Source organism: Cervus elaphus, chromosome 21 (genome assembly GCF_910594005.1).
Source record: "Cervus elaphus chromosome 21, mCerEla1.1, whole genome shotgun sequence".
In the NCBI taxonomy this organism is placed as follows: domain Eukaryota; kingdom Metazoa; phylum Chordata; class Mammalia; order Artiodactyla; family Cervidae; genus Cervus; species Cervus elaphus.
Window position 1 is genome coordinate 73,240,530 of NC_057835.1, and position 25,858 is coordinate 73,266,387.

General features: G+C 40.4%; 1 protein-coding gene across 9 annotated transcripts in view; it reads left to right on the forward strand.

The window, feature by feature from the left end:
- RUNX1T1 (RUNX1 partner transcriptional co-repressor 1) overlaps positions 1-25,858 on the forward strand; it is a 149,681-nt gene that overhangs the window by 31,508 nt on the left and 92,315 nt on the right. The window contains exon 1 of one of the 9 annotated variants that reach the window (XM_043880220.1): positions 7,775-8,150. The exons of the other annotated variants lie outside the window; for them this stretch is intronic. Coding sequence (XP_043736155.1) covers positions 8,144-8,150 — 7 coding nt within the window. The 5' untranslated portion in view covers positions 7,775-8,143. Of the gene's footprint in view, positions 1-7,774; positions 8,151-25,858 lie in introns of those variants that run through there. 9 annotated transcript variants of the gene reach the window in all.

Consider the following 25,858-nt stretch of genomic DNA (forward strand, 5'->3'; position numbering starts at 1 on the left):
TTCAAAGCTTATTTTTCATATTATATTTATGGAAGCAATGTCAATATTTTATGTGTTTGTCTACCACTCCAGCGAAAAGTATATAATCATTTAAATAATTGGATTAGCCTGGTGCGTCTTGTGATGGAGCTGGCATCACCATGATCTATTATGCACTAGCATAAGTAGCTCTGCCATAAGTGTTATGTGTATCCTCAGGCATTGCATGTTTATTTATGTATCAGCCTGCTGCATTTCTTTGAGTCTTTCTCTTTCAACATCAGTATAAATATGAGAAAAGAAAACATGTAAATATGATTTAAGCCGCAGTCAACATTCCTGACTGGTCCTCTTCCACTGACAGACTTCAGGTATCCCTCTTTCAAGCTCCAGCTTTCTGGAAGTTCTATCTACCTAGAGCTTTCTTACTGCCAGTTACAGTATTAGTCCTTAGCAGCAGAGAGTGTATAACGTAAGAAAAACCTGGAGGACTTTGAAAAGTGTCTGGGGAGAGTTGTGGCTTGCAGGTGGTGGCAGCAGGAATTAAAGAGCAAAATAGTAAGAAAGTGGCATTGGTACCTCGTGCTGAGCGTGCCCAGTAAATGTGGGGTGAAAACAGTAAGAAAAAAAGCAGATCCCTGAGAGAAGAGACTGGGAGGAAGTGAATTACTCTAGAAAAGAGAAGGGAAAGGCCAAAATTTATTAGTAACCGTGGGCTTGTGTTAATTTATCATCAGGAATCAAAATAGGACATTTTGGTATAACAGATTAAAAAAGCCACAGTATTCCAAAATTTTAGTAGTCTGGTGTCTGCAACTGAGTAATTTTAGTAAAAGTCAGAAGTGAGATTTCTATACAGAGTAAGAATTAGGTTGAGTTTTATAGGTTTTAACTACTGCTCAGTATTATTTCAGAATGTACAGAATTACATTCTGTTCTGCTGCCTGTCTTGTGAAGCAGGAGGAGAGGGGGTTTATGACCACGAAGCCCAGTAGGGTCAGAGTGAAACATTAATTTAAAAATTTATATTGTTATAAAAGCATATACACTGTGCTGGGTATTATTTGAACAAATAAAGCAGTTTTGGAATGAAAACTTTAATGGAATCAGTGGTAGCTAAACATCTCTTTTTGGTGTAAGTTTGAATTTGTTTATAAAGGTGGCAAATTAGTATGTATGGATAGATTTTTACTAATTTTCAGTGTGGAGAGAGAGAAATGGAGAGTTTGTTAGAAAAGTCCTGTGGTGGGGGAAAATATGATGAAAAAAATCCTGGGATTTTTTTTTTTTTAATTGCTGTGTATTTGCTCCACCTGGTGGATTTTGTTGAAAGTGTTTTAATTCGTGTTAATGAGAAGACTACCCTGCACACAATTTATAGTAAGATGAATCTTTTGTTTTATTTTTGTTGCTGTGAAAAATAGTTTAATTGCTATCAAGGTCAAAAACATTTCTATCTTTTGTTCAGCACTTTCATTGTATTGAAAGTAATATTTATTGTTTATTCTGGTTCAAAAATGTAATACATGCTCGATTTAGAAGATCTGGAAAATAGAGAAAAATTAAAAGAGGAACATAAACGTGATTTATAGTTTCATCACCCAGAACCATTGCATTGTTTTGAGAATAGATGTGTTCAGAAGAGGACCACTTTGCATTTACATTTAGTTAAAGATGTGTGGGATGTTAAACACTTACTTTGCCAAAGTGTGATTAATGATGATGATTATATTATTTTTGGACAAACGCTGCCTTTTGAATTCCTAAACTCTGAAAAAAAGACCAGTGTTTTGTAGGAATTGCATTTGCTGAGCTACACGTCTGCTGAAAGCAAAGGTCTCAGAGATAAAGGTACCTCGTGTGCTCACAGGGCTGTCCATAGGGGTGATGGGCTGTGTGGTCTGTTGGGCTGACACAGATTGCTTTCTTTCAAAAACTTAAGGATTCAGTTGTGCTTTGATCATCTTATTGTTTTCCTTAGGTTATTCTTTTTTTCTTCTTTGGACTCCAAAAGCTCTGTAACAGAAGGTGAAGTTTTGAAAACAGTGTCTCCATATGCAAGGGATTTGGAGACCTTTTTATTGTCTTTAAAATTGTCATTCATAGTCCTCATTAGCATTTATTGTTGCAAGCTTACAAGCAGAAAATGTGAAATTGGTATGTCATGAATAGCCCCACAGAGCTCTGGAGCCCTCCGATTTTGCCTGCAGTGTGGTGTGGGCTGGGCTTCCAGGGAAGGCTGTCCAGATGGCTGCCTGCACCGAGCAGAGCTGCAGGGTTTTGTCTGTGCTGCTGGGAGGAGGGAAAGCTCATTGGAGCATACGCCATCACCCTTGCTTTTAACAAAACTAACTAGCCATTAGTCAGGATGGGGAGCTGGTGACATTGAAACAAAGGTTTTCCATATAGTGTTACAGTCCTTGTCAAATGGTAAGGGATGGGTCTAGTTAGAGTGTCTTTTATATTATTTGAGTGATTTTTGTAGGTAAGAGACATACAAGGAAACTAAATGGCAACTTATTGGCAGATTTTACATGTAAGTAGAGAATGATTGTTTTCATGGGAAAATGCTTTTGTATGAAGAGGCAGAGTTGATACAGCTAATACACAACCTTGTGGATTACTAAGGAAGTGTTTAATTCCTTTAAAGTTTTTAAAATAATTTAACCCTTTGCTGGTGCCTGTGGATTAATCTGAATTTAATGATGCTGGGTTTGGAGCTTGCATTTAAAGAATGCAACATGCAGACAATGCAAGTGTTAAAGCTTTTATCATTTCAGAATTATTTTGTTAGTAGATATTGAAAATCAAAACTTGTTGGTGAAAAAGAACTTCAGTATATTGCAGTGTTTTAAAGACCTCAGCAATGTTAGAAACAGTTCGCAATAATTACGAATACAGATTTTATTTATTTGTGCCATGGATGTTTTATCTTAAACAGATTTCATTGTAGAGAACTACACATACATGGTCCCTACATACTTAAATGTACTGATACATGTCTTTTCATTCATATGTAGAGGATATTATGTTTCACCCAGAGTTGAGAATCAAATATAGTGCCTAAAAAATTGTTGGAATGTTATAACTAACATTGTATTCTCTATGCATTGGAGATGGTAAAAAAAAAAAAAAAGAAATCAGACATTGCGGCTTATCAGCTTAAGTCATCGCTATTATTTAAAAGTATGTTATGATTGAAATCCTCAAATCACAGTTTAGAGCACATTAACTCACTCTAACGGATTGGAGATACAGAAATCAAAGGGTCCTGAGTCCTCTGGTTTGACATGTCACAGGTGAAGGCAAGGGGTCATGACTTCTAGCTCTTGACCTGCCACTTGCCCTGGTAGAGCTGGATTTCTTGACAGACCATACGGCGTGTTCTCCATGAGACACTGTTTCGTATGGTACTCTGTTATCTAGTTGCAAAAGATCCAAGCAGGGAAGCCTTCCTGCCGCTGTGATGTCTGGTATAATCACCTATTAAGACAAGCTTCCTCTATCCAGCATGTTTCTTTTACTTGATTCCACCGTATTGCCCCACTTAGGCCCTCTTGGACAGCCCCAAATAACCCTTTGACCCCATGATGTTTATGTACCCTTCAAATTCTCAAGCTGGCCATCATGTCTCCTGTTCTTTTTTGTCATTTAGCACAGTTCTTGTGAGCTCCTCTGTGGGCTGACTGAAGGGAGATACAGGTGTTTGCCAGCTCTTTCCCCCAAAGGAAATATTGGAGGGAAATAATGTGAATGTGTCTGGTTGTTTTCAGCTGATATTTATATTAAGGAGTTTAAAAGTGGCAGATTCCCTCTTACCTTTATGAAATACCTCACTGAACTTTTTAACTTAATTTTTTTTTTCCCCTGTCCCACTCATCTCTTTCTGGTTGGCTGCATCTGACGTTGTAGCCTAACTCCATAAACATAAAACCGTTTGTTTTTCTTACAGACAAAGTATTATTGGATTTATCTTTGTCAGGAGACAACCTATTAGGGCCTTTATTTAATACAGTTTCAGATGTCTTTCAGTGGCAGAAACAAATTAATGTACATTTTTATTAGGTGTTGTATCTATTTAATTGACTGTCAAAGTGATGAGAAGTTAGGAAATCATCCAAAAGAGAGGTCCATCGTAGCCCAACAGCTCACACATTAGGTAGGTTTGCCCTGTCAGTGGGATGCCTTTAGAAAACACTAATAGCTTCCAGCTGGGTGGAAAATCAAAACCTTTGGGGTCTGACAAAACTAGCAGATTTGAATTTGAAAGCAGAGCTAATGCCTCCATTTTATTTTTTACCACTCGCCCATAAAACATTATTTTCCAATATGTCAGCCTCATTTGGTGGCCAGTGGTCTGAAATTGAAAGTGGAACAACAAGCGGAGAAATCTGGACATTAGTGAGTCCGCCCTTTCAAGCTGGTGCGCCACTTTGCGGCCGGGCTCCCCTAAGAGCAGGGGGGTCTTAATGACCATTCATCACTGCTCGTTGGCTGGTCACTGAGTGCCTTCTCATTCAGTTTATCAAGTCTTGCACATAGAAAGTCAGAATCAGCCTTCTTCAGCTTTGTTAAAGGCAACGAGGAGTAAAATGCTCCATTTGAACCCATTTTGCCCTTGTTTTTTCACTTTGTTAATGCAGCCCTGCTTAAATGAGTGCTTTTATTGGGTCGGTTAGAATATCTGAAACTATTAATTCTCTTGTATTGAATAGCTGGTGGCAGACCAGAGCAGATGGGGTAGGAAGGTATTTGGTTGGGTATATTGCTTTCAATTAGGATCAATGAGGTTTCAGCTCCTTTGAATTAACTCACTTAATACCCACTGTGTGAAGTCACAGTGTATCACAACAGCTTGCTCCAAGCAAGTGGGAAGTTGAGAAGACCTGTGGAAAAGCTTTGACTCAAACTCTCCCTTCCCCAGTGTAGAGAGCTTTCATTAACTGCACACAGTTTCAGAAGACTCTTAGTCCCTGTTGGTAAGTTAGGTTTGAACTAAGGAAAAGTCTCTAAGATAGGGATGGTCTGTTTTGGAAACAAGTGAAAAACACCTTAGCTTAATACCATGATGTAATGTCCTTCTAGTGAATGAGCTATATACATTGTCAAAAATTTATGTATTATTTTGGGAGCCAGGCGTTCAGTTGTCGACGAAAGTTACTGATTTGGAAGGTGATTTTCTTAGATGGCGCTCTTTAAAAAAATTGCCTTGAAAGTGCTCAGTGTTCTTAATTAAAAGACATGCATTAACTAACATGGCTCTTCAAAGGATGATACTTAGTCAGCAGTGAAGTCTTTTGTTTTGAATATATTTTAATTTTTAAAAATATGTTTCCTAGTAGTAATTCAAGACAGTGTTTTGCATCAGAGTAAACTATAATAGATATTCTTTTTTTCCCACTCACGTATATACATGGACTCATCATGTTTTTGATTATCTATTTTTGTTTTACAATTTGGATTCTAGAGACCTTGGCTCCTTGTACTTTTTTTTTTTTTTAATTAAAGGGAAAATTATTTCTGTTTAAGTAAGCATATAGAACTATATATCCAGGCTTCCCTGTTCAGGGGAGAACCGCCAAGTGAGTTGGTGCTTTGCTTGCCTCCGTGGCTCGCAGGATAAGAGGAGGAAGCTGGTTCCTGGAGAAATGCTGACCTCGTCTCAGGTGCACACACACTCTGTTAGGCCCTTTCTGCAGCCAGACTTCTAGGTGAGAATCTCCAGGGATCCAGGTTTTGTTGACGTGGATCAATTTAAAGTGGCAATTACTGTAGTCAGATAACAGCTTAAAAAGCTTTTTTACACATAGAAAAGATACATGATCACATGGCATATGGGAGTTCAATTTTCTGAGCTGTAGTTTAGGGACTTGCAGTGTACCGATATCAAGACCTACTTTTAAAACCGGATATCATCCAGTTTTCAAGTGTATTGCATTTCTGTCCTGTGATTTTCTATTTTAGAAGTGATTCACCATGCATATTGATGAAAGTTGGGTTCCCCCACTGTGAAAATGTTCTCTTTCTAACTTAAGTATGGTATTAAAAAAAAAATCAGTGCCATGTAGCATTGAGTGGCTTTAAAAAATATTCTCTTTAAGAATGAAAACCTACAGATTTAGAATGCTGGATTTCATAAAGGTCCTTACAGCAGGAGTTAATTGATTATCACACTCATGCCTGCTATAAAGCTTTCTGTCATAAGAATGTTTGAGATCAGTGCATAACTGTTCTGAAATCCATTACACAGAACCTCATTACAAGTGACATCTAACTAAGATGAACAAAAAGATTGGCCTCATAAATAGAGTGCAATATACTATTAGTGACAGAGTGGAGTAATCATTATGAATTGTAGTCTTTTTACAAGTTGTCTCTTGACAGTGATGGATTTTTGAGGGGTTCACTCGATGAAGCAGCACTTCTTATTGGGGGGCTGTAGAAGTTCTTATTGATTGGCACTGTTTAGCAGAGATGATCTATTTTTAGTTTGTGCAGGGTCTGTGTGTGTGCGCTTTGAAACAGGTTGTGTGCAATTTTGGCGAGAGGTGTAGGAAGAGGGAGGAGGCAGAAGTCAAGAGTCACTGCCTCTGATTTCAGATGGGTTTGTTTTTATGGTTTCTTTGAGGCAGCAAGTAGGGGGAAAATCAATCTGATAAGGGCCAGAAGCCTGTGGAAAGGGTAGAATAGGCACAGGACTAGCTGAAGAGTGTGAAGGCAGGGCAGGAGTTAAGGGGGATGCTCCTGGCTGTCTTATTCCTTGAGCTTGCGGGCTGGTCAGAGGCTCGAGTGGAGTTGTTTCTGTTTATACTGGATTGAACAGCCACTGGAAAGGTAAAGCCTGAGGCTCTGTCTCATCATGTGCCGTGTTGTTAAAACAAACACACAGAAACCTCGGAAACATGTGCCAGTGTTAAATGGAGGAAGAGTTTTAGACGTGAACAGTATTTTCCTTCTGCCTGGCATTTTTGCGTGTGCAGAAAAGGCACGCAAGGCAGGCAGGCATATGTTTCTCCTATGAGGCAAGGATGTTTTACAAAGGACTAAAGAGGGACTGCTGAGAGGAAAATAGCCGGCTTTAGATAAAGCACTCTAACAAAGGCTCGTAGTTTTATATATCATGGTGTCCATTAAAGCTTAATAGGGAAGAGTCCATTGAACCTGGCTGGGTATGTGTTATTCATGGGAGGGATAAACATTTAAGAGCGTGCCAAAAAAAAAAATCAGAAAGCAGGACATGATTGTTCAGCTTTTGAAAAGGCTTTACAGTGAAGATTTTGTTTTCATCTCCCATGGATCTCTATGCAAGGTAGAGGAGAGTAAGCTAAGCATGTTTGGAGCAGATCAGCGCAGGGATCCCAGGGGGTTAAAAGCACGCTAGTAAAATAAAAGTGGTCTGCTTCTGCTTCTCCAAAGTGGTCTATTTTACACACACTACTGAGAAGCTGACAAAGGGAATGATTCTGATACTTTTGTTCTGTCTGATAAACTGGCACAGTCTACGCGGTCTTTGGGACAGGTTTTTTATGCAGCTTTGGATTTCCAGTTCAATAAACAAGCTTCGAGGTCCGTGCCTCTGTTTGTTTTCCTTTTTTTTTTTTTAAGTGCCCAGTGATGGGGGTTGTTAACCTGTGAATGTGGAAGGGAGAGCTCTCCTTGTGAGCTGGGGGAGGGGGGACCAGGTCGCCTTTCTCTTCTTTCCGGCAAGATAAGGGTTAACTTGCAAGGGGCTGGGTGGGGGGGGCGCGGTGGTGTTGGGGAATGAATTATTCAGCATTTAGCTTATCATTCTGCATTTTTACTTTCCTGTTCTTGGGTGCTCTGGAACTTGCGGAGAGAGGGCCGGGGGGTAAGGGGAGGCCGGGGTGGCCCACACGTCCCTGTCATTGTTCTGCCTGGAGAGACGGGGCTGGGTTCAAGGCCACATGTGTTCCTGTCATCATCCACATTTCTGCTCCAAGTGCAATCCGGAGTGTCAGCTCTCCATCTGTCCCCGCCTGGCAGGCGCACGCGCCCAGCACCCCGCCTCGGGCTCCGGCGCCCCGGCCCCCCTGCCGGCCCCCCTCGCCCTGCCGGCCCCGATTCCGGGACGGGAGGCATGAGCCCCGCGCGCGCTTCCTCTTAGGAGAGAGAGCCACTCTCGGTGTGGACGCCGCATTCGGGAATGCCCGGTGAGTGAGCCCCGTTCCGCTTTCTCTGTGTGGTTTGTCAAAGGAAGCAGGCTTACTTTTCATTACTGCTCCGAAAAGAACCTTCTGCCCACAGCGGGCTGTGTCTTAACGTGGGCAGGCAGAGGCTGGGGGAGTGACCGAGGTGGATGGAGGCGTCAAAAAAGGGCCATCAGAATCTAGGTCCAGGGCTCCGAGGGGTGGAAGCCTCGCTTTTAAGACGTGGGAGGTGTGTTTTCAAGACAGGGCAAGTCCGGCCACGTTATCTTTTGGCCAGAGCAATTCACTGGAGGGATTTAGCTTCAAGTAAGAAGGATGTTTTCTGCTGTGGATTTCGCGACTGTCATCTGTACGTCGTGTCCTGGACATTTCATCTGTGGAGGGAATGTGCAGATTATGGTGGAAGCCTGGGATAAGGTCTCTTTCGAAAACTGTTTATGTCAGAGAAAGTGAAGGGAGCTTTAGGGACTACCGATGATTTCAGTCTTGTCCTAAATTACAGCGCTGAGATGTCATCAGGCAAATAATTGAAATCGGTTAATTATAGAAAGTCTGCTGAATTACTGACGCTGTTGTGGTCCTGGAAATTTAATGTATGTTAATTTCCTCTGAAAAATATTATTTTTGGAGCCCAGAGTGTTTCTGTGATCGTTGCCAGTGAAGGCTCTGCTTGAGAACAGAGAAGCTTAGTAGAAGCCTGTCGGGGCAAGGGTGTTTCTGTTATTCTCAGGAACGATCTGGACTGCCCTTTGCCTACTATGAGTAGCAGATCTCAGATTAAAAAGACAAGGCAGAGAGAGATCCTCCAGCTGGCTGATTCGTGTGGGTTTTTTGGGCAGGACAGGCAGAAGAGGCTGTGCTTGGTCACAGAGTTTGTACACCTCACAGATGGTGTTTTGAAACAGTATCTGCCAGTTTTCTGCAACCACAGTTGTGTGTAGGTATTGGCAGTTGTTTGAAGAATGTTTTTCCCTCTAGGATGTGTCTTGTAAGTCCTCATCAGCAAGGATGCATTTGTGGCCGAACTGTTAACTTTTCATCAGTTCTGTGGACGAGGGATGTATGTAGCTGAAAGATGGGAAAAATCAATTTTCAAAGAGACAGTGACTGAGGTCTTTGAAAGGTCATTTTAACTCTTTCAGCACTCATCTTGATTTATATGCACCAAGTAGCTGAAGATGTAATGTGCATTGAGTATGTGGTATGGAAGCTGTGTGAAAAAGTGCTCGTGGTTTTTATTTAGCCTGAGTATTGTATAGTTTCATCTGATTTTTATGTCATCGGTCAAATCTAGCTTGTTTTTATGCGTTTAATAAATATGTGTTAAGTGATCGGATCTATCAGCGTTTTGTAGAGTCTGTATTTTGTTTGGTAAAACAGAGCTGCATAATAACCCAAAGCCATTTGTGAATGATGACAAGTGAAAGAGATTAGGTAGGACCCTTGCTATCCCATATTAATGACATGATTTTAAAGTATTCTTTGAAACATCCTTATTTAAAATGCATTGAACCGTATTTAAGGTTTTAGAATCACTGGTAAGTGTGTTTTAGTCGTTAATACCTGAGTAGTTCTAAAGCAGCACCCTGAGGTGTGGGCAGTGTCCCTCACTGCCTCTTGCTCATCGACTGTGTTAGAAAACCTTGTACTTGGATGCAGAGAACACATTAACAGCTGTGACTACACGCTTGTGCCAGAATGGTGATACTTGAGCAGTTCTGACACTTGGCTATTTTTGACACCCATCTGCACTTTTTAACCACTACTATCGGACGGACTACCTCTTAATGAGGTTTTTAGCATATTTTTGTCCATACGTATGTACTTATGTTAATGGGCATTTTTACCATCTGGGACAGATTTTTTATTTTTAAGTAAGATGTTATGTGTACAAGATTAAATGGACGTATTTCTGGTACTGATCACTATTCTAAGTATATATTAACATTTATCATCATCTTCATCACTGTTATCTTTATTCCATAGGTCAGGTGTCAGAATTGGCTCCTGGTTGTCCAAACTTGATGTAACAATTCTCAGATCTAGGACCTTTTTCATAAAAATGGGGGAAATCCCTGGAAATCGATGTGCACAAACTGAATTTATTCAAAGATATACCAATCTGTGGGGATGGGTAGGTAAAGTCTTAGTTTCAGTGTTTTTATAACTTTGTCCATTTAAAAAAAACTAAAAAACAAACACACTTTAGCTATTGATAGCATGCTATTTCAAAAGGAACCATGAAAAGGCGAAGAGAAGGCCATACGTGCTTTTAAAGAAATAGATGATACTATTTTTATGATTTAACTCAATATAAGGAAATATCATTTTACTGCCTGTCACTTAGTAACAACTAGATCCTTGTGTTTAAGGGAAGAAAAATGTTTGCTTATGAGAAGGCTAGGAGACTCTGGGAATTACAGTATTTCAGGAGGAGATGGCTCTGAGCTTTCTGAAACATTTATATTTTTATCAATCTTGGTATAATATTATCAAAGAACATATGTTGACCTACAAAATACTTTCAGGACTGTTGCCTTAAAAGGACAATAAGTGAGCACAGTCTGTGTAGCCCAGAAATAGTGCTGTTCTTTCAGAAGATGGCTAGCATTAGGTCAGACCACCCTTTCTCAATGTTCTCAATGGTCCTGCTCTCCAGATGTGACTGGAACTTTTTTTAAGTTCAAGTTTCCAAAAAAAAAAAAAAAAAAAAAGGTTTGTTTTCAAAATCTGGTTTTACTTAAGACATCCCCATCCTGGAGTGCATTTCATAAATTGCCCACATATTTTTCTTAGCAGAGAACTTAACTGGCTGTAATTTTTAACACATGGCCACATCATGTGATATTTTCAAAACACTTACACATAGCTTTAAGACGGTCCCTGCAGAAATGATCCATCCTCTCACAGCCGGCCCTTTTTTTTTTTTTTTAACAGCATAGCTGCATTTTCCATTTAGAAGAGCTATATATTATTAGCTTACATTTTTGGGTAGTAAAACAGTACATTGCTGATTGTAAAACATGGACTTTATTATCTGCTGAAAATTGATTTGGCATTTATAGCCACTGTGTACTAGACTGTTTTTCTGTTTTTAACATCAGTGCTTGCAAGCGATGATTTGTGTAAAAAACAGGAATGAAATTGCCATGGACAGACAACTGTTAGTGTCCCTAGTAAGTGAACTTTGGATAATGCACCTGGTTATTTTTTTTTTTTTTAATAGATGCATCTAAATGCTGTTGTACAAGAACAAGAGCCACAGCAGTCCATGCACTGTCAGTCTGCTTTTCCTTGCAAGTTGATTTGCCGTTGTTTCAGGTTAACTCTTTGCTGTAGCACACAAGCCTCCTGCTAGCTGTTAAAGACAGCTATATCAGCAGCAAATATCCAATTATAAGTGTAGATTGTGCAGACATTACTTTTTTGTAGCAGGCATTTAGAAGTTCCAGCTTCTTTTCAAACCCTGGCACCAGTTCCCTTTTGCTTTTTAAATTATTTTCTGTTAGAATTTGAGTATTTGACCTTTTAGTTCTATGTATTTTAAAATAATATTTGGAAATTTTTACAAGGCATCTTCCTGCACAGTTAATAATAGTCTACTGAAAAAAAGATAATGTTTTTTAGAATAAATATTTGCTTAGTAGGCATTATATCGTCCAGAAATGTTTATTAACTGTTTCATCACTGCACTGATATTTGAGGTTTGCAAAGGGGATGCTGTAAAAACCATACTCTGAACAGACTTTGGAATCATCAAAGGAACAAAATGCATTTTAGAGCGGGAAGATTGATCTTGAAAGTGCCTCCAGTTTACAGGTGTTGAAACTGAGGCTCAGGTGATTTTGTAAAGTAAGTAGATTCTCCCAGTTCACCCTCTTTACCATGCTGCTTCTAAATCTCATACGCTTGTTCAGTCACATTGCCATCTTGGTGTCAGTCTGCTTTGGTGCCCTGGATTGCTTTTACCATGTGCTTCCTCCCTGTCTACTCCAGGGCTTCAGAGCACTGTGGGGGGAAGTTCTGTAACAGTAATCAGTTGACCTGTGGCAAAGATGTGCCATCAAATTTATCTTATAGTTGTTTGGAAGTTAGAGAGCCTAAATACGGTTAATTATTGAGTCCTAAGCAGATCGATTAGTTTTCTTAGTAAAGTTGTGACGACTAAAGTTTACTGGAACAAGGGCATTCAGAGAGTAGACTTTTGTGAGTTGCTGAAAAATGTACCAGGGGCCAAATAACCACGGTTCAGTCTCTCCATGCCAGGCCTTCAAAGAGTTTTGACTTCTGGTGCTCCAGGCGGAGAAGTAAACTGTAGTTATGATGGGGAATAGCAAGAACCTGGAGGCAGGTCCAGGAGCCCAGGGGCAGGTGGTACCTGATGGGGTTAGGAGTCAGGCAGGAGGACGTGTGGACCCTGGGCTTATGGGCCTTGACTGTGTCCTCCTTCTCCAGACTGGATCTCTGTTAATGTTACTTAATTTTTAGTTTGCTGTTCTTATACTGAGGACAGGATACTGATTTTTGTTTATTAAGTTTTAATGTCTGTGTGTGACAGTGGGTACGGCATTGCTCGAAAGCAATTTCTTTGTGTACAATTGTGGTTCTTTAGTGGCTGACAGTATCTAGTGGAATACATCATTAACTTAAATAACTCATAACTTGAGAACAATAGGATTTCACACCTGACCAAGAAGCAGGTTTATCTGGCTGGCTTTCTCAAACAGCTGTTTGCATTAATTAATATTAATGTAAATGTACTTTCTGAGAATGTCTAGCTTAATTATGTTTTTCAACCCATAGAGCTCCAATCAAAGGAAACAGGAAATCCTCTTAATCTCAGAGGGAGTATATAACTGCCATCTCTGAACAGAATAAATCTCTGATAGTATAGTAAGCCTTTTATTGAAAATCTATACATGCCGGGCCCCAAGGCTAGGCACCTTGTATACTTACTAATTCCCCCAGTTCTGCAAAGGGTTTCTGTGACCATGACGTCTATTAATATTGGAAACCCGAAGAGCAGGTAAATTAAGCGTTTTCCCCGAGGACACATAGATATCGTTAAATGGCAGAGAAGGGGTTCTCTCTGGTCTGGCAGCTGGTTTTTGATTACTTTTCTAAAACTTTGATTTGTTTATTTTCGGCTGTACTAGGTCTTCCTTCCTGGACACTTGTAGTTGCGTTGCGCAGGCCCCTCGTGGAGGTAGCATCTTCTGTTGCAGAGTGTGGCCTCTGGGGCGTGCAGGCCTCAGGAGTTGTAGCCCATGGACTCAGTAGTTGTGACTTGCAGGCTCTTGGGCTTAGTTACCTCGCAGCGTGTGAAATCTTCCCGGACCAGGAATTGAACGCATGTCCCTCGCATTGGCAGGCGGATTCTTAATCACTGGAACACCAGGAAAGTCCCTGGTTTTTTGTTTTTTTTTTTAGGAAGGGTGTGAGTGTGTTGTGTTTGGTGAGAGGAAGTTTTGTAATGGAAACTAGATGGAAATGTTTGAAGAGGGATGTTTGAATTTGAAGGAGAGTAGCAGAGAAGGTGGAGTTCTAGGTGCTGGAAACTAAAAATGGAAAAGGATTAGCCTCAGTCTTCAAGAATGATGTTGGGTAAAACAGATTAGGAGCGTAGTTATTTCTCTGTTTATTTCTATGCTTGAGAGAATGCAATGGGGAGTAATAGGCATCAGGGGACTAATGTCCTTATTTTGAAAAGTCTAATAGAAATTGTAAATTTACTCCCTGATGAAGCGGTGTAGGTTAACTAAGATATCACCTTTCTAGGCTTTTGACATGAGGTAATTCTGGCTATTTTTTGTTGATCAGAACCTCAGATGGAGTATTTTCTGTGTTTTGGACGATAGTAGGAAAATGGAAATCAATGATGTGTTCAACACATGGGCAAACAAAATTGTTGAATATTGTGTGGTTAAAATTTGTCATGAAAGTCGCTCAGTTGTGTCCAGCTGTTTGGGACCCTGTGGACTATATAGTCCATGGAATTCTCCAGGCCAGAATACTGGAGTGGGTAGCCTTTTCCTTCTCCAGGGGATCTTCCCAACCCAGGGATCGAACCCAGGTCTCCCGCACTGCAGGAGGACTCTTTACCAGCTGAGCCATAAGGGAAAAATATCAGATCTCTTGGTCTTGAGGCTGCTGGGTTCCCGTGATCTGCCCCAGGAGTTTCTAGGCAGGCAGACTGTTTGCAGAAAATGAGCACATTGTAGGCAAGCACATCAACTTTTTTCACCATGCCCCGCCTCCTTCTAAAAAAAAGGCAGTTGATTTAAAAATTGTGGGCGGTTTTCCCTAGAAGATTTCACTTCTGTTTTCCACATTTCTTTTTTAAGGGCTAAGTGATAAGTGCAGTCTGTAAAAAGTCTCACTTTATTAGAGGGATTCTTTTAATTCTGTGTGGTTTATTAACATCGTACCGTGTACTTTGATGCTCACGCAAGAAAGTAAATTTGAAAGTACCGATGAGAACATGACACTGTAAAGAGTTTGGCCTTGAGAGCTATGTAATTAGATAGGCAGAAATGCTCTTTAGGAAGAAGGGATGTTGGAGGGTGTCTTTATCATGTGTTTATGGCTTTAACAAGAGTCTTAAAGAGTTTGACAAAATAAACGGACCATGCTTAATAATCTGGGATGATTTTGATGGGGTGCTAAGTTATTTAGAACTTTGGGAAAGACAGTTGCGCTTCTGAGCATATCATTCCTTTATATTTGAACTTTGCATGATTAAACTTCTCTGCCTTCCTCTGGACTTGTTTGGTTTAATGATGCTTGAGTTATTGGGAGGAAAATGCATAATAAAATTTGAGGGTCCTGTGGTAACAATTTATATATTCTTTCATTTGAAATGCTTAACATGTGTCCTGACAAAGATATGACTGGAACAAAGAAAGGCCTTGATTCTGACACTTTGCGTGTGAAATAGGCATTGTTCCTCTTTATAATGTTTCTGTCTGAACCTGCATACTGGCATTTATGGCAACATCTCATTTGAAAGGTCTGTTAACATTTATTTGTTTCTTTCTTTCTGCTCTAGCATTAGTTGTATGAGACAGCCTAGAGACAGGAAAATATTAAGGAATCAAAATGAAGATTTTTTTTTTTGTCCATAGAAAGCGCTTTATTTTTTTCTAGTCTTTCTGCGATGTTCTTAATCATTGGTTTATAAAATAAAAAATAATAGAAACCAGAAGTAAATGTAACTTGTTAATTACCCAAGCATTCTCTTGTACACCAGTGTTTGCTTGTGTGTGCTGACCTTAATTGCTCAGTCGTGTCCGACTCTTTGCGACCCCGTGGACTGTAGCCCACCAGGCTCCTCTGTCCTTGGGGATTCTCCAGGCAAGCATACTGGAGTGCGTTGCCATGCTTCCCTCCAGGGCATCTTCCCAACCCAGGAATCGAACTCAGGTCTCCTGCATTGCTGGCTGATTCTTTAGCGTCTCAGCCACCAGGGAAGCTTGCTGGTTATGAAATATCCAAAAAAAAAAACAAAAAGTATATATAGATGTGATCAAGCTTTCACAGATTTTTCAAGTTTTTGTACAATTTAGGAGTCTTTCTAAAGAACTTGGCTGAAAAAAAAAGTTACCTGTTGTTATTTAACTATTTGCTACATAGAGGAATATCTTTCTGGGTGTTTTTTTTTCCCCCCTCCTTTGGTCCCAACTTTTAGCACATCTTATTACCTTTATTTATTTATTTATTTTCCTTTTTTAATGCACTCCTTTCAGAGTCTGGAAAACTAGTTAAAATCTCTGAATCTGCTACTTACATCCCTGTTGTTTTGGGCAAGTGACGTAATTTCCCAGGTGAAGAATGTCTTTCTGCTTATTTTTCATTTTTATCTACATTTTATTCATGTATTCTGGGGATAAAGCCTTTGGTACTTTGGTACATTTTGCTCATATGTTGTGTGGGTAAAGCATATCAGTGTGATGTTAATATACCTTTTTTTCTAAAACTTCTTGGAGAATCAAACCATTTTGTAGTGTTTTCCAGAGAGCGAAAGGGTATCTCTTGAAGCCCCAAAGTTGCTTCTGTTTTCTTGTTTAGAATGTCTATGCCTGTTGGTCAGTTACTTTGAATGGCCCTGGTCTTTCAGCTTTCAGCTATGCTCTTTATCAGTGTGTGCTGAACATGCTGTATCTTTTGCTTTATGGCTTGAGTTTATATTATGAACAATTAATATATCGTGTTTATGAGGCCAGAACGGGGCATCAGGAATGTCAATGGCTGAGTGTGAGTCCGACTTCTTCCACTTCGTGGTGTGCCCAGGAACAAGCCAGTCACTTTCCTGTCTGTCTGAGCATCACTGTCCTTGTCTCAGAAGCAGGGATTCTGCTTTGCTGACTTTTGTTCTGCAGTATGGTGGTAGTGATGATGATTGTTAGCATGCTGTGTCTCCTTAAAAAGCAGAGTACAGAATTTTTACATATAAGCAGTGATGATTAAAGTCAGACAGTGACACTCTCTGGACTTAACACGTGTTTTTCAGTCACATAGAAGGACTCGAGGGTGTTGTGCCTGTGAGTTTTGTCTGCAGTCGGTAGAATTTTCTCTCCCTTCTGCCTCCCCTCTTTCTGTTCCTGTGCCACACGTCCACCCATTCCAGTCATTGGCTAGCTTGAAAACCATGTAACCAAACTTAGAATGGTGAGTAAAATAGTGAAGTGAATGCTTCAGTGAAAATGTGGAAAGCCCATCTTCTGTTTTGTGTTCCCCCAGGTGTGAATTAGTGGCAGTTTTAATTTGTGGAGTCATTTTAGGTGTCTCTGAGACTTTTCCTCCTGACCGATTTTCATTTCTCTTAACAGGAGACATTGCTCAGAGAGCTGGATTCTAACCTTTTATGTGTTCCAAGATACAGACTCTTCATTGTTTAAAATAATAGACATTTTAAGTGTCATCAGCTCTTCTTGATAAAGCTGCCATTTGCTTTAAGATCTTGATTTCCTAGTTCTAAAAATTCCATTCCAGGCTACCCATGAGGTAGTAGGCAGAGAGTAAGGAATCAACAAATGTTTGTTTAATGAATAAGTGAGGATGAGAGGTGGACTGGGATTCACAGGGATCTTAAAGGAAAGAAAGAATGCACAAAGCATGTTAAATATGGGGGGTGGGGATTAAGAAGTAAATCTTATAAAAATTTTTGGTAAATGGTATTTAATAATCAAGTGTTTTCTTTGAGCTATGGAAAGATAAAAAAATAATTTTTTTGGCCATATACAACTTTCTTGGCAGCTAGCTGCATATTAGTTAAAATTGCATGATTATCATGATCATATTTACTAAAAGTATGGTACAATATATGACACTTAAAAAAAGCCCTCTCTGACATAATTACTGAAGTTAGAAACAAAATCCAGGGCTTTTGACAGTTGTAATATTTGGGGAAATTAGTGCTTCCTCTACCTGGGCACTTGCTGCAGTTTGGGAGAATGGGTGTAGGGTGTCAGGGATCCAGCAGACATAATGAGTAGGATTCTGTGAGCTGAGTTGCTCAGTTGCGACCCCGTGGGTTGTAGCTCACCAGGCTTCTCTGTCCATGGAATTTTCCAGGCAAGAATACAGGAGTATGGGTTATCATTTCCTACTCCAGGGGATCTTCTCAACCCTGGGAGGCCTAACAAAAGACAAATATTAAGAAATATTTTCATCTTTTTGGTTGCACGGTAAATTCTATCAATGGTTTCTTCTACCAATAATCTTATATTAGTAGCAGTTGAATAGTCTGATAAAACTTATCATCAAGACTCCAGAGAGATTACTAAAATAATTCAGGCAGTGCTTGATACATAATTTTTTTAAAAAACATATAATTTCTTATGATAGTGGAGCTTTCTTTAAATATCTTCGCTCTCTTATATTTGTTTCTAAATATACATTGAATCCTTTGAAAGGGATAGGAGGGCAGGTTTGAGTCTCAGAGACTATCACTTTGGAAGAATATTCTTGCTAATTTAACACATATTTTATAAGTGTGTCTCTTAATTTGTGCCTTTAAAAGTTTATAGAAGATCATTGTAGCTTATCCAGTGAGTGGCTGTTTTTACAAGGGTATTGCTGATACCCTGCATGGATTACAGACTTTCCAAGTGGTCTTTGAGGCACTTTGGAAATGTGGTATAGAATGATGTAATGAAGTGGTTCTTAAAGTGGGTTTCATGGACCAGCAATATCATTATCACCCAGGAACTTATTGGAAATACATATTTTCTGCCCCTCTGCAAACTTAATCAGAAACTCTGAGGTAGCCCAGCAATCTGTGTTTGAACAAGCTCTCGGAGGATTCTGAAGCATATTCAAATTAGACATTTGTAAGTCATAACTTTTTGTTTCCTTGGGTAGTCCAGAGAAAATACCCATTTGTTTTTTTATCATGGAAGTCCCAGTGAATGGAAATCAAGGTAATTTGTTTTGAATGATGTGCTTTAAAAACAATGCCCAAGAAATGACGAAGAACGTGTTTGTTCAGAGCTTGGGTTTCTAATAGCATATTTGGATGCCCACACATTACACCTGAATTGAATGAGATAGTTAAGAGAAGGTGCATTTCAAGTCAATTCTGGGATGTTTATTCATTCTGATAGTCACTTGTAAAGATGTTCGTCTATTTCAATGCACTCAGGTACCATTTGAGATGTCCTTGCCTTTATTTGAGCCAACTTCTAATCGTTCAGAATTTTGTGAGTTTAACCTGATCATCTTTAGAGACTATTTAGGCAGACCTCAATTTCACAATAATATTAGTCATCTAGGAAGTTTAGATATATCACAGCATTTTATTTTTCTGTGCTGAATGTAAATAAGGGGTCCACGTGATGACGAACGTTCCATCAGTAGCGCCTGGAGAGGATTTATTTCTTGCATCTCCTATATCTGCTGCTGTTCTCTTTTGTGCGTGGTGCGCCTTCAGTAAGCGCAGTCTGACACGCTTTGTGGCCTTTGCCTCCTGTGATAAAATAGATTGAAATGATTCCTGACACCATCTGGTGAAGAGGAGCAACCCTGGAGGACTGTGCTTTGAGAGAAAGTAACTGAATGCTAAGAAATGTGGAAGTCTAGGGACACTGGCAAGGGATTTTTTTTTTTTTTTTAAAGAGCATGAACATTAATACATCTTCTTGAGGTTTGATGGGACATGTACTGCCTACTGTCCCATCTGGTGCTTATGATAGCATGGCATATTAGCATGCTGCAAGTTCATAATGTATTCAGGGGGAGGAAGCATCCCTTGCATACCAATTGAGGCATCCTCTCTTCAGAACTGCTTTTGAATTTCAATGATGTTTATATCTTCCAAGCCTTGACTTAACCGAGCATTTCCGCTCGAAGGAATAACATGAGTGAGTGAGAGAAAGAGAGAGAGAGGGTGTGTGTTCATGGTCTCTCCTCTTCCCTCATTAATTTCTCTTCCTCCCTTCCTTCTTGATGAAATGATAAGTAGTTATTAATATTAGGTTTTATGACTTTTTTAATCCTTTCTGGTTTGAAACCACATAATACTTCATTATTATTTCACTTGTGGCTCTTGAAACAGTTTGCCATGTGAAATTGTGTAGCTGTCCCCTTGTAGACGGAACACTTTCAAGGGTCAGGCCTGTGCACAATTATGTATGTGTCTCCCTGGCACCTAGAGTTCGGTCATTCACTTTAGAAATATTTATTGAGTCCGCACTGTTGGCTGTGACACTGTTGTAGGTACTAAGACTGATGGGTCTTTCCTCTCAGAGCCTTTGTATTTTAGTTGGTAAGAGGCAAACAGTAACAAAGAAACAGATAACATCTCCCAGATAATTTCTCTTCACTGTCTCATTCAATTTAGCTGTAATGTGTGGTCTCCAAATATGCTGTTAGAAACCAAGGCTCTGATCCAAGGCATTGTTTATCATTTCTTGAGTCTCATTTTTAAAGTACATCATTTAAAACAAATTACCTTGATTTCCATTCATTGGGACCTTCATGATAAAACACAAATGGGCATTTTCTCTGGACTACACAAGGAGACAAAAAGTTAGGGATGAAAGTGAAAGTCGCGTGTCCGACTCTTTGTGACCCTGTGGACTGTGCAGTCCATGGGGTTCTCCAGGCCAGAATACTGGAATGGGTAGCCTTTCCCTCCTCCAGGGGATCTTCCCAACCTAGGTCTCCCACATCGCAGGCAGATTCTTTATACCAGCTGAGCCACAAGGGAAGCCCAAGAATACTAGAGTGGGTAGCTGATCCCTTCTCCAGTGGGTAGCTGATCTCCTTCTGACCCAGGAATTGAACCAGGGTCTCTTGCATTGCAGGCAGATTCTTTACCAACTGAGCTATCAGGGAAGCCCACAGTAATGGAGAAGTACAATTAAAATCCATGCTAGCTGCAGGGTAGGTGTGTGGAGCCGCTTATTTAGATTGGATTGTAAAGGAAGGCACCTTTAAGGAGGTAACATTTTTGCAGAGACCTGAAGGATCTGAAGAGTTCCTGGCAGAAGAGAAAGTCCAAAAGTCCTGAGGTAAAAATATGAGTGGCATTTTCTTTTTCTTTTTTTCATTTATATTTATTAGTTGGAAGCTAATTACTCTACAATACTGTAGTGGGTTTTGTCATACATTGACATGAATCAGCCATGGATTTACATGTATTCCCCATCCCGATCCCCCCTCCCACCTCCCTCTCTACCTGCTCCCTCTGGGTCTTCCCAGTGCACCAGGCCCGAGCACTTGTCTCATGCATCCAGCCTGGGCTGGTGATCTGTTTCACCCTAGATAATACACATGTTTCGATGCTGTTCTCTCGAAACATCCCACCCTCGCCTTCTCCCACATGAGTGGCATTTTCAAAGGTAGTTTGAGCCAAGTTCAGAGGTTAGTCCGTTGCTAGGCATTGGGGTTTTATTCTTAATGTGTCGGAAGCCATCAAAAGTGACTTAACAATACCTTTTAAAAGGATAGATGGAGCTGCTACGTGCCGCGTTCTGAGCTACTAAATAACTATCAGAGGAGTGAGATGCGCCTTTCAGTTCATTGAGGCACTTTGTTGGATTGCAATTAGCATGAATTTTAGAATCAGAAAAAAATGTTTCTTGGATTCTGACCTTGTTGTTTGACTCTGAGCAGCTTCTTAGCCTTTTTTAGCTCATGTCTTCTCATCTGTTGAAAGGGAAAGCTCGCACCTAACCTCATGGCATTATTGTGAGAATTAAGTGAGGTAATTCATTTGAAAGAACCAGCACAGGGCCTCGTTCTTCAGAGGAGCCTGCTGTATCACTGACACACACAGACCATAATAAAACATTTGGGATGGTTTCGAGGAATATTGAAACAGTTGGCATCATCTTGTTGGGAATCCTCTTCTGGTGCTGTTATCTTCCTAATAAAACACTGCTAACATGTTGCCAGGGTGGAAGTGCGCAGCATCTGTGTTCTGTCCCTTTTGGTCTAGAATCACGTGCAGAAGGAAACTCAAGGAATTCTGTGGCCAAGTCCAAACCCCATGAAACAACCTGGGATTTTTTTTTTTTTTTAATTAAAAAAAATTTTATAGGTAACACTCTTATGTCTCTTGTCTCTCCCTTTTTTTTTTTTTTTTTTTTGAGAAATTTTAACATGGAATCAAATTGCATTCTGGAGAGAAAAAGGTGGTTATATAAAGGATATTATAGAAAGAGTTTTAATTCATAAAGCAGTAAATTAATTGCATAGTTGTTAGATATAAACCTTTTGAAAGGAATTTCTAATGCACACAAATGGTGAAAATCAGGAGCTCCATAGTTTTTGCATGCATGAAAAACTTAATTGCAAGAAGCAATTCTGGGATGATTTTCATTTAGCCTGTGAAGCAGCGTTAAGATTTTCAAACTTTCTGCAGAAGAAATTGTGGGGTTGGGGGCAGGGGCAGATGTTGCTTGTGGCTGAATGTCTACAGAGAATTCCAAGTTACCATTGTCTTGGATATAATTTTATCAGATATATGGATTAGTTGAGTTATTCTTTACACTGGCTACCCACTTTTGCAACCTGTGTGTGTATTTTTGGCTAGAGGTTCTCCGCTCCTCAATCTGTAGATTTTTTTTTTTTAACTATCCATCCTCCTCCACCCAACATCAGGAAAACAAATAATGCGTAAGGAATGTGGAGGGGGAGGTAGTGTGGGTAATTCAGGCAAGTTTCGTCAGCACTTAACCAGATTCTTGGAATGTTTTTTGATGTCCGACAGAACTGTACAGAGCTGTTGACAGCTGCAGGTTGTGTGAGAGGAGCCGCATGTTTTGCTGCCGTGTGCTGGCTGGAGTGTGAGAAGGAAGGACGGAAGGTAGAAGGACTGGAGGAGTTCGGGAGGTGGAGTCACAGTTCTGAAGGAGGCAGCTGGCTGTTGACTCCTAAGACAGATCCTTTTCCTTCGTTAAGCCCCGGTTGAATTCTTAGCAGCCGCACCTTTCAAAAGTGATGGGTCTGCACGCCTCCAGGAAAATCCAGAGGGGATCGTTTCTTCACTGAGAACTAGCCATACAGAAACCTTGTAGGCCGTCCGGAATATTGTCTGTTCATCACCCCGTGTGCATCCTCCTTCTGCCCTGGAGGATGCCATGAACACGGATACTCACATGGTGTTTGTTTCCCTCCAGAAGGAGAGGACAAAGAGACGCTGGCTGGTCAGCTGAGATAGGCGGACACATGGGCAAGTGTTGGGTCTAGCAGCCAGGAGCCCGACACGCAGACCCCGCGCGGTGCAGTGCCCCCTCTGACCTAGGTCCCACGCCCCCTCATTTCAGTTTGTTTGGCTTACAAGACACAATATCACAACTGATGCTCCTGAATGTCTCCTCTCTTGCGGACTAAGAGCATTATCTTGGGTAATGGGATAATCACCCAGTTTGTGATTATTTCCATTTACTTTGCAAGGGTGGCCTTTGTTTTTGACCAGTTTCTCTAACATGTAGTTCTGTTTATTTCTAATAGAAACAGCACACCTCAAAACTTGTTTTTCTCGAACATATTTAAAGATACTCCACACAGTCTCCTTCAGTAAAATGAGCATTTCACTCTCAAAAGACCAGGCTGGGTGTCAGATCTGTGCTTTCTTCTGTCTGTCGGTCTGTCTGTCTTTCTCTTTCTTCCTCCCTCCCTCGCTTCTCTTCTTCCACAACATACTTTACAGAGGTTCTAGTATTTCTAGGCATTTGACTCAGAACAAGCCTTAGTCATGCTCAAGTCATGTTGCACAGTCTCTTAATAAGGATTTGCTATGCTTTCCCCCAAGTGTAAGAATGAGGGAAGGGCAGGCCCTTGACATCATTCACGGGCACATTATATGTTTTTGACAAAATCAGAATTTCTTAAAGATATATTGAATGTTTCACTTAAGCAATCAATATATTATAATTAATTGTAAATGTTTACATTTCAAGTTACTTGTTTATGAAAAAGGTATCAGTTGAACTGGTTCACTTGGTGAGCTAAACATTTGGCAACAAACGTAACCAAACACATACTGACCCTTGCTCTCTCTCTATTCTGTTGTAAACTTCTGCATACACGCAGGTGTGTAGCAGATGCTGGAGGAAGTGTGTGACTAGATAAAGGGGGTGTGGCATCCTTTGCCCTAGCATAACCTCTGAGGCAGTTTGGAACAAATTGTTTGAAGTCAAAGGGACTCTTGTCTGTTTTTCCTGTTTTACCCATAGGAGCCTGGCACAGCGCTTTGTACATCATATGGGTGATCCGTGTTTCATACAAATACCCTGTGACTCATCATAACGGTTCTGTGATTGATGCATTCAGTTAATCGGTCATGCTGCAAGTATCGATTGAGCTCTTAATATCTGCTACACTGTTTTCTAGCCACTGGGGAAGAGTCAGTGCATAAAGCAGGTTCAGTTCCTTACCCTCCTGGAACCTACAGTCCAGGGTATGTGGGGTAGGTGGTAGGTGTGGGGGTTGGAGGACAAGAGTGGGCAATAAATGATAAACATGAAACACAAGTGAATTCTGTAGTATATTTAAGGATGATAATTATGGGAAAAATAGGACAGGATAAAAAAGATTCTTCAGACTGTTAGCTTGCAGTTTTAATTTGGGTGTTTGAAGGGGGCCTCTTTGAGAATGGACTTTTGAGCAGAGATTTTATGTGGCTGTATGAGGGGATAACAGAAAGGCAGAGAGGTGGAAAGGCTGGAGTGTGGCCTGGGTCATTTCAAGGAGAGGAAGGAGGCTACTTTGGCTTGGTTAGACCTGGGTGGGCATGGACGAGCCCTGGGACGTGGACCCAGAGAGGTGCTGGGAGAGTGGAGGGGAGACCATTGTTTCTTTAGGCCATTGAAGACCTTCTGTCTGACTCATTGGGCCCCTGTCCCAGGTAAGCTCTGCCCAGCACTTCTGCACAGTACCATAACATAATAGTGTCTCAATCTGAGGGCCTCAGTGTGTTTCATGGATATTCCTATTATTGATTATTCTATGTATGCATCATAGAGTTGATTTTGCTATCCTTGATATTCAATCCAGTTTGGTTTCCGGTTCTTTGTATTACAAGGTGATTCCTGTAATCTAAGCCCCACTCTACAGAGTGCTAGTCAAGGCTGCATGTTCTGCCTTGTTTGGGTCCTAACTTCTGTCCTCTAGTACTTTTAAACCCATTTTGGGAATGATATGCTGACGGACAGGCATTGCCAAAGGTAAATGCACAGTGAAGCAGGAATAATATTAAAAATATTTGTTTCAAAAATGTATTTGTATAAAGGGAAATTATTTATTCCTCTTACTATAAGCTTCCTTGATAGCTCAGTGGGTAAAGAATCTACCTGCAATGCAGGAGATGCAGGAGATGTGGGTTCGATCCCTGGGTTGAGAAGATCCCGTGGAGGAGAGAATGGCAACCCACTCTGGTGTTCTTGCCTGAAAAATCCCATGGACAGTGTAACCTGGTGGGTCACAGAGTCAAACACTACTGAGTGACTAAGCACACACACAGCCCTTGTTATAAGCTGTGGTTTAGAATCTCCTTCCACATTTCTCTTTAAAAATTTTTTTTTTAATTTTTGGCCACGTTACACAACATGTGATATTTTGGTTCCCTGACCAGGGATCAAACCTGTGTCCTTGGTAGTGAAAGTGTTGATTCCTAACCACTGAACCACCAGGGAATTCCTCTCTTCTTCTTTTTTTTTTTTCCTTTTATTTGCTTTTTTTTTTTTTTTAATAGTAGTGCCCACCTTGAGGTCTGTTATGGCATCCTAGAAATGAGTTAACACAGGTATGAATTACCCTGGCAACATCTATTAGCCTATGAAAAGTCAACTGTGCAGTAAAACTAATGTCTTCCTTTTATCAAGGCAAAGACAATCTGGAATGATATGTGAATGGAAATAAGGTATTGATGAAATATTTGTGTCATCTGAGAGACCACAGGCCATGGACCAAAAACTTCCCGTGTAGCAATAATGTCAGTTTAATTTTCTGAATGATTTCCTTGGACCCACTTCAAATTTCTGACTTGTGTGAGGTTATTGCCCCGTCTCAAAGTTGCTGAGTTGTAGTGGCTTCATAGGCGTCATCTTGACATGTAACTAAATTTCAGTGCCTGTACGTTAGAGCGGATTCATTTTAGTATGAAAATTCTTTAGCTGCTGACTCTGGGAGGGACTTGTGCAAAGCACTGCAGGAGTATCAGAGACAGGACAGAGTCCCAGCACTGAAGGAACTTGAAGTCTCTC